At 38.7% G+C, this 9,706-nt stretch overlaps 1 protein-coding gene across 1 annotated transcript in view; it reads right to left on the bottom strand.

Annotated features, from left to right (window-relative positions):
* The window catches only part of LOC104167651 (uncharacterized protein C8orf34-like), a gene marked incomplete at its 3' end in the record, with an annotated part of 25,647 nt that extends 17,681 nt beyond the window's left edge, over nucleotides 1-7,966 (bottom strand). Inside the window, exons 1-3 of the mRNA XM_009707969.1 lie at nucleotides 7,808-7,966; nucleotides 5,018-5,165; nucleotides 3,906-4,037 (exon numbers count right to left, since the gene is read on the bottom strand). Of these exons, the coding sequence (XP_009706271.1) occupies nucleotides 3,906-4,037; nucleotides 5,018-5,165; nucleotides 7,808-7,966 (439 nt within the window). The remainder of the gene's footprint in view (nucleotides 1-3,905; nucleotides 4,038-5,017; nucleotides 5,166-7,807) is intronic.
* Between the last annotated feature and the right edge of the window lie 1,740 nt (nucleotides 7,967-9,706).

Here is a 9,706-nt window from a genome sequence, read left to right as displayed (position 1 = left end):
GGGGGTGGTGGGGGGGATGTTTGCTTGTCTTAAACACAGATCTCAGAGTAAATCTTTAGATCTCAGCAGGCCTAAGACATTCTGTCTCTCAGACGAGTCCTTACTACCTCTTTGAAAAAGCAATGTATAATGACACCCAAAAATGTTTTGAGGTACAAACTGAAGGCACAAAACAAATGGAATATGCTGTGCACGTCTGGACAGAGTAATAAATGGCTTCTGAACATACTCATTTTCTGCTGTTCTGAGTGGTTAATGGGGCATACAGTACCCACTGATTTTGGCATAAACCAGGAAAAAAATGTCAAAAAAAGTCACTATTAATTTGGTTGTTGGCACAAAATAAGAAAGCAAGATATGGCAAAAAGGCACACGGCTGAAACCAGCCTCTATGACAGCTATTAAAAAAATGTAGTTCAAATACACCAGGTATTTTCAGAAAGTTGCACAGAAATATTTGCAGGGTTAAGTCATGAAAATAATAGGAGGAATCAAGGCTTCAAACAGTGGTAGGGACAAAAAAATAGGAAAGGGCGTGAACAGAAAAGCATGGAATGGAAAGGACCTCTGAAAGTCTTCTAGTCCAACCTGCTGCTCAAAACTGGGCCACTGAGGGCAGGTTGCTCAAATTATCCAGTTGAGTTTTCAGTATCTTCCAGGATGGAGATTTCACAGCCTCTCTGGACAACCTGTTCCAGTGTTTAACCACCCTTGCAGTATAATTTTTGTTGCCTCTTATCCTTTCACTACACACTTTCAAGAAGAATCTAAGTCTTCTCTACCACCAGCCAGTGTAATAGATGATGGTGACAATAAAATCTCCCCCTAGTTTTCATTTCTTCAGGATGAACAAACCAGTTTCCTTCAGCATTTTGTTCAGCTTTTCCTTGTCCATCACATGCTCTAGCCTCCTCATCATCTTGGTGGACCTCCACTGGACTTGCTCCAGTATGCCACTGTCTATTGTGACATACTCCAGATGCCATCTCAAAAGTGTGAAATAAACACTGCTGGCTATATTCTGCTAATGCAGCCTAGTATGCAGCTCACCTTCAGCACTGCAAGAGCACACAGCCGCACCTCGTTCATATTCTTGTCCATCAGCACCCCAGGTCTTCTTCTACAAAGCTACTTTCTAGCCATTCGGACACCAGTTAATGCTATTGTTCAGGGTTATTCTGTCCAAGATGCAGGACTTTGCATTTGCCTGTGTTGAATTTCATGAGGTTCCTCTCAGCCCATTCCTCAATCCTGTTGACATTCCTCTGAATAACAGCCCTGCTACCCAGAATACCAACCACTTCCCACAATTTGGTCTCACCTGCAAACCGAAGAAAACATCCTACCTCATCATCCAGGACATTAAGAGAGACTTTTAAATGGTGTTGGTCTCAGTACCAGTCCCTTAAGCATACCACTAGTGACAGGCTTTCCAACTGGACTTTGCATTGCCATTCACAATCCCTTGAATCCAACAGTTGAGCCAACTTTCCACGCATCTTGTTGTCCACTTATCCAGTCCATACCTCACCAACTGAGTTAAGGATACTATGGGAGACTGACAAAGGTTTTGCTAAAGTCAAAGTATTAAACATCCACTGCTCTTTCTCTGATTACAGGGCCAGTTATTTCATCTAAGAGGTCAATCAGGTTGATGTGATCAGGCATGTATGATCTCATAAACCCATGTTTGGTGTTCCCAATCAGATTTTCCTCCTTGTGGCTGGGAACACCTTCCAGCAAAATTTGTTCAATAACCTTCCCAGAGAGTGAGGTTAGGCTGATCAGCTTGTAGTCCCCAAAGTCTCCTTCTTGCCCTTCCTCAAAATGGATGTGATGTTTGCCTTTTTCTAGTCATCAGGAACCTCTCACAATCATCATGATGTTTCAGTGATGATAGAATGGCCTTGCAATGTCATTAGTCTGCTCTCTCCGCATGCTCAGAATGAATCCCATATAGTGCCATGTATTTATGCATGCCCAATTGCCTTAAGCACACCCTAACTCTGTCTTCGTCTGTTGAGGGTAAAGCTGCACTCCCACAAACTCTGCTGCTAGACTTAGGGACTGGGTACCTTGAGAGCAAGCCTTACCAACTGAAGAGCACTATTAGATGCACTTCAGTCCACAAGGACAGATCCTTGAGTCCAGTCATATTATGGATGTATAAATTATTTCCTTGCTTGACATGTGACCTGGTAGTTTTAAGAGCCCAGCCTCCTCTTTGTCCCTCTCCTGGGACAACCCAAGGACCAACAAGCATTAAACTAGTATTAGGCACACAAATGAAGGGAGTGACATGATGTCACACCCCTACCTGGGATAAAGACTGAGAACTTGAGATCTTTAGGAGATGGGATGGAAGTTACTTGATGCATATCACATAGTCTGAAGTGCAAGCACGAGGAGGGCGGTGAAGACAACAGTATGGTGACAGGAACAGCTCACAACATCCTTGGCCACTGATTCTAACAGTGTATCTCCATAAATTGTTGTTATCCAGCAAAGACTGTTAGATTAGACCCAGATTATGAGTGACTATGACCACTTCTCTGAATATCCCTATTTACTCTTGAAAGTGAACTAAAATCCACATGCTTCTTCTGGACTGACTTAAAAATTCATGTGGCCATAGAGAGGTACAGTGGAACTGATGATCAAATTGGAGTCTTTCTGAAGCAGGCAATGTGCTCCAGGAAGACAAACCAGAGATACATACTCCTTTTCCAGAAAAAATAATCCATAAATCTTGCTAGGACAATACAGTCCTAAGAAAAGTTGTGCTATGGGACACAGCTACCTGTACAGCTATTTTCACTTGTTCCAGTTATTTAGTCTCAATCAAAAAGGTCTCATAACCATACAAGACTGTTAATTACCCAAAAGCACAGCCTATTGCATAAATCTATCATGATTAACTTTACCCATTGCTGTGCTATATTTTGACCTACTGAGGCCACTGGGAGATTTTTCTTTGACTCCACTGACTCTTAGACTTCTTGCTTTTAGCAGAAAGACAGCAAGCCTTCTATTGCAGCATACTATGTACCTCTGTTCTCATCTGGTTCACCTAATCACACCCTGAGTTATTAAAAAGATTTGACTATTATAAAAATTTTAAAAAGCTACAATAGTCAACAGAAGAAAATATAATTTTGCAAGTTATTTTGAAGAACAAATCTTGTATACACACTTGCGTGTGTACCTACACATATATATGTATGTATATTGTAGATACATTTATTTGTGTAAAAAATCCATTAAAATCAAGCTTAGAAATAAAATTTCTTCAATAGCTAGGTACACATGAAGCACTATATTTCATTAAGGCTTGCTGCCTCTTTTTTTACTACTTCTGTTTTACAGGTCATTGACAATATTCTCTTCAGTCACTCTATTTCTATTCTCTCTTTTCTTGCAGTGTCCATTTAGATTCCTTCAGCAACTCTCAGAGCAGTACACTTGTTCTGCTGACACTGCTCTCATATCCTGAACACTATTTGTTCATAATTCATAGTTTTGCATTACCTGACCCACTGAAAAAAATCTGTTATTAGGACCAATATCAACAGAACAGATTTTACACATGCAAAATGGCAATGCAAACTAAAACATCAAATCATAGTTGGTATCTGAACATAAAATTGTGCATGACACCCAGATATTTTTCTATTTTTTTATCTATCTATCTAGAATTCTATTCTATCTATAGATGACAACATAGGGTATTATTAAGTATCCATAATTCAAACGAAAATAAAACAAGAATCAAACTCTTCTAACATATACATCTAGCCATTTCAACTGCTTATAGATTGCCTTCCATTTTAATCCTAATTCAACAGAAAAACATACCATGGGTTCAGAAGTATGCACGAATTAATAACGTAGTGAAGCTTTCTTACATGACTTGGATTCCGGTGATGGTGGAGAAATGTTGGACACGGCAAGGTCACTTTTGGACTTTTTAGGCTTTTTTGCATTTACTTGCCAAGGTTTATCATAACTTCTAAAATCTCTCCTTGTTCCTTTATTTTCTGTTAAAAGAATCAAATCAGGCAATTATAACATTATAGGGTCATTTTTCAAAGACTTAATAAACAATTAATCCAGGAAAAACAAGACCTATCAGTTCAAACCAAAGCCAGCTCTTTTTGTTCTCCTATTTCTGATTTATGCCTAATGTCATATATTTCTTACATTTCCTAAACATCAAAACTTAGAAATTCATTAATATGTTTTTCGTTAAAACCATAACATCTTAATTTTTGTCATGAAAAAGTCCTTAAACCCTTACATATTTGACTGCCTATGCTTAAAACTGTACTTTTGATGTAAATAAAAAGTTGATTTGTCAGACAACTAACATTTCGACTATCAGCAACTGTTTGTGGTCTGTAATAGTCTGAAATAGTTCATCACTCAATTTTTAAATACAAAACCAACATTCTAAGAGTAGCTTGTACCAGAACATCAAAGCTAAAATTTCTACTTTAGAATCAGAGCAGATATTATTTCAGGTTTTTTCTATGCTTCTGAAGATCTACAATCATAAATTATTCACACCGGAGTTCATAAAGTAGTAATAGCATCTTCTTATTAAGTGTTGGAATGATGGGTTGTTAAAAATGTGTATTATTAAAGAAAATAACTCAATAGAGGCTAATCTCAGTCACAAATACACCACAGGAGGGAAAAGGAAAACAAAGCAAGGAGAAAGGGAAAGCAAAGAGGACGGCAGGGGAATCAAGGGACCTTTACATGCGTCTTCCTTCTCATTGAGACTGAGATTGTTTCCGCCCTGTAAGTCTGACTCATATGATATGTAGATAGGCTGAGCTGATAACCAACAATATCTATCAAGTTCAGTATCTACTGGACAAATAGGACTTACTGTGCATGCTCAAAACCCCAGAGTAGTACCTGTTCAGTAGGTACTCGTGCATACAGGAAATCATGGATGAAAGTGAGGGAAGATTATACTGGAGACTAGGCCTTTCCAGCATACAGAACATACCTGATGTTTCACTCTCTGCCCACAGGGCAGCAGAGCCAGACAATGTTCTCTGAAGCTGACTGCGGTTCCCCTGTTTGGACTGAAGATGATCAATTAGAAATGGGATTGGCTGGTCAGGTGTCTCTGTTATCAGCTTGGTCATCAACTCCTTTAGAAAATTAAAACAAAACAAAAAATTAGTGGGATATTGCACCTAAACTAATCTTGTATTTACCGAAAGTAAAGGAGCATATATAAAGGAAAAGCCTGGCTTCAACTTTGAAGAAAACAGCTGGAAACACCCATCTCCTCAAACTACTGCTGGCTTTGCCCTATGAAGCGTTCATGTCTGAAGCGCTCTTAGCCTACACAGTCATTTATCCACTGGAATTTACGTTAAACAACCCGATCCCCACTACCTGCTCAAATTTACCCAAAACAAGATGAATACTGTTCATTTAACCATTCAGAACAAGCGCCTTTTCACAGCAGCGAGTAGCTCTTCTCTGACCCATACATCCAAGTTTCTTCTCATTGGAAATTGACATTTCACGAAGGTTGGTGCATTTTTGATCTCACCCAGGCATGGAACAACGATTTGGTTAGAAAACGCATTCATATCTGGGAACTCCAAGGTCTCATTAAACAGGCAGACATTTTTTAAAGCAAGTTCTCCAAAATATTATTGTATAGACATGAGTAAATATTTTATTACACTGTTGTGGACATGGATACAAAACCAGTGTCAACAGGAGATCATCTCCTGTGCCATACATTGATACTACCTGAACACTGTTACAGGCCCTGGCCTTGCAGGGCTGCAGAAAGAGAAGCACTCCCCATGCGGCTGCTGAGATTCTTCCTGGCTCCCTACACATAAAATGTAGATTAGGAATCCAGAAAGAAGCTGTGGCTCTGGTCTGGGCATGTGCCCTGAGAGGACATCAATGGCTAACGTCGGAGGTGACCCTGAAACCCACACAGTTCCACAGGAAATCTGTGACTGCCACTGCAAAATGAAAAAGCTCCACTGAAGTAAAAAATTATAGGAATGTACAACAAAATCAGGACAAAAAAACTAGCTAAGTTATTAAGAGCATTTATTCTCTTTTCATCTATTCCAAAGCATAAATCTTGCCATAACTTCCACACACTTAAGTCCATCTCCGCTTCATCCTTTCCACACACCTTCATTTATTAAATAACTTTTCAAATACCGGTAGTTACTTAGTATTACCATCAGTTAATTCTGTTGGAAAAAGATACTTAAGAGGGAGTATAACAAACAATGGTAAACGTGAGTAACAGCATGCAGGATTATTAAGACACAGCAAGTTATCTTCGTCCACTCCAAGACTTTCGATTCTTTTTATTCAAGTAGTGGTATAAACAATGAGGCATAATGGAAAAAGAAAGAAACAAACTTCCCATTTCAGAAAGAGAAATTTAACTTCAGAAAACAAAAAGGAGAAAATACGCTTAATCGCATATCTTGTGAAGACAGGATCATCTGTGACATGATTTTTGAGAACTACCTATAGGGAACCAAAAAAAAAAAAAGTCTTTGATTTTGAAATGAAACTCCACAGGGAGAAATTAAGCTACTTGCTGTTCTTAGAAATGGTAAAGCTACAGAGTGTAACTTCATCTAGGCTGTCTCTCGCCAAGGTAGGAGAAACCCTCTGATATACATCATACAAGAAAAATCCAGAAATTGGAGTAATTCATATTTTGGTTGCTTGGCAACACTCTTAACAGCAAACCTTTCTTTTTTTCCCTGCCAAAATGCAGAATTAGTGACAAGTGGAAAGATGTAATCTTGTGCTTCTAACGGACCACAATAGCTGTAGGAATTCCACTGCAGAGGATTCTATTACCAAAGGAAAAGTGTCAACCTGTAATAGCTGACTTGTAATTTAAATAGTTCCTCTGAATCATGGTTTGAAAATTATTTTTCTGTCTTAGATTAATAAAAAAAAAGATGATGAGAACTGAGATAAAAAAATTAATAGTATCAATGCATGTAAGACATGCATGGGGACAATCTATTAATACTACATTACAAAATTAATATAGCACTAAAAACGGTAATACAAAGACGAAAAATTTTAGAATGCCTACATGTCAATGTAAGACAAATGGTACTTGATTGTTGCCATCACTGACTTGCTCTTTAATTAACAGAAACAAATTTAATCAAATAAAACTGATTATAGGATTTTTTACCTTATTCTGAGACATAGCAATAAAACTAAAGAACATAATTGCACAAAGTACAAAAAAAAAAAAGTGCTATTCTGAGGTGATGTGAAATTAGCTCCTATTCAAAAGGACCACTTTTTTATCTACTGTTAATATATTGATAATAAGGCCTGAGTGATAAAGAGATCTGTGCTGTCCCAGAGCATAATCAGTTCTATTCTGTGACAGCAATTAGAAAAGTTAAAAGAACTATAGATAGAGGCTACTTTTATCTACCTGGAGTAACAAATGAGTTGTACCAGTCCTGTAAAAAGAAATAACATTGCTGGAATCCTCATAAACTGAAAAGAGTATGCAGTTCAAAAAAATACTACTTATTTGTGTAATAAGCCTCAACCTCATTTGCCTCAAGCACTTTCAGACATGTCATTAAAAGTAAATACAACTTCAAGTCAACACAACAGTGACTCAGATGATGAAGCCTGCCACTTAAGGAAGAACAAAGCTCTTTACTATGAGTATTCCACTGCAAAACAGGAATGAACAAGCTCTTAGGGGTTTGCTTCTCAAACTGCGCCAAGCAAGGTGTGAAAGTGGTCTCCAACTTACCACAGCCGGGTTCCCGAACTCTGCAGAATGTGCAAAGAACACCTCCATCCCAACCAGCGATAACAGCAGCAGCAATAATAGCTTCAGACATACTCTCTGTGTAAATCCATATCCACATGCAGGAGGTGTTATCTCCTTCCATATCCCCCTGCCACACATGGTGTCAGAGACCCCAGAAGTAGGATCGCAGCTCCACGATCCTCACTGCCTTTGCCCTCCTGCCAAATTCTGCCACTCAGTCCATCAAGGGACCTAACTCCATCCGCTCAGCCCCCAGTCTGTGCTCTTCAAGCTCATGCTTCCTTTGAGACTCTCGTCATCCCCAGCAAATTGGAACCTACAAGGAAATACATTACCTGCCTGTTTTCAATTGCTTCGCTATGCCATGGGTTGGAAGGGTGGGAGGGGCAAGAGAAATATAAAAAAAACCCCAAACCACCCAACAAAAAAAGCAAAACACTTCACACAGGCAGTAACTGTACTTAGTGTGCACTCAGCTCATTTTTAAAGTAAAAAAATATACTTCACTGAAGGTGAAAAGACGTTACAGATTAGGAATGTCTATTAGGGGTATTCTCATTTTAGCACCATTCCCTAGTAAAACTATCTTAAACTCCTGATGAAATTACCCAAAGTTTATTTGATTCTCTCATTTGTTGCTCAGATGACATCTTAATAGACAGTAGGAATAACAAACTACATGGTACTCTAAATATACACTTACAAGTTTTAAATGTTTTAAAAAAAAGATGACAAAAGTGAAGGTATTAAATAAGAAAAACTAAAGTGTACAACAAGTTACAAAAATAAAATTCCTTTTTGGTTAGCAGCAGTCTGATCTGACTCACAATGTGCTAAGTAGGCACGGTTTCACAAGAAAAAGAAAAGGAAAAAGACCAACTAGTCTCAATGAATCCGCCTCTGCATTAACAGCAGAATAAAAATGGCACAAGATCATTCAAACTGAGATTCATATCTTGATGAAAAATTCAACAGATAAGTTTCAACTATGCATGAAAACAGAAATGCAAGACATTTATATGTCTCTTAAAAATATTAACTATGCTTTTTGCTTTTCTAGTCCAAACTTCCAAGTTTTCTACTTGTTCTCTATTTCGCCTAATGCAAATAAGAAAAATAAGAAGTTTCGTCTACCTTCACAACATGTTCTTCCATGCACAGTATGCCTTATAACAACAAATAAAGTGTCATGGAAGACTGGATCTCCAGGAGATCCGGCAGTGTGGAGAGCTCTCCAGTGGCAGATCTCCATCTCTGCTAGATGGACTGTTCACTACCCATCATCTCTCTCCTCCTGTCTTCTTTCCACTGCTATGTCTTCCTTTCACTCTATATCCTTTTGTCTTTCCTATCAGTGGGCCTTCCCTCAGTCTCTCCCTTCCAGCTGTGGAACAAGTGAAGAAGCCTGACCAGATGTCAGCAGGGATTAATTCCCCATGCACCCACGAGAGACACTGCAGCACAAAAAAGGGGTGAGAGGGACCTTCCATGATTACTACAGACTAGAGTACTGGGGTGAATACCTTCACTTCTGCTGCTTCCCCACTGTTTTGCCCCAAATGAGGTTCTGCCCAAACCAGAATGAGAAAGAACAGGCAGAAAGGTGACACAAGTCCCAGAAAAACCGGCAGTTACCTCCTCCAAGAATTTTACCTTGCACTGTGCAAACCAGAAATAAAACCAGTTATTTCTACTTTCTTCTGTAATGGTACCTTCATACGCTTTTACATTCACTAGTTTTATTAAACTATGTAAGATAGACTGTTTTAAAAGAAACTTGCAAAAGTTGATCTGTGGACGTTTCCAAGAGAGGGATTCATGCACATATTGATAAGGCTGCAAAAGATCGTGAAAAAAACAGGTCTAAACTAGCAACTT

This window comes from Cariama cristata, unplaced genomic scaffold (genome assembly GCF_000690535.1).
Source record: "Cariama cristata isolate BGI_N322 unplaced genomic scaffold, ASM69053v1 scaffold21359, whole genome shotgun sequence".
Taxonomy (NCBI): domain Eukaryota; kingdom Metazoa; phylum Chordata; class Aves; order Cariamiformes; family Cariamidae; genus Cariama; species Cariama cristata.
The sequence above is the reverse complement of the archived record's forward strand: the minus strand, read 5'-3'. Positions and strand labels throughout refer to the sequence as shown.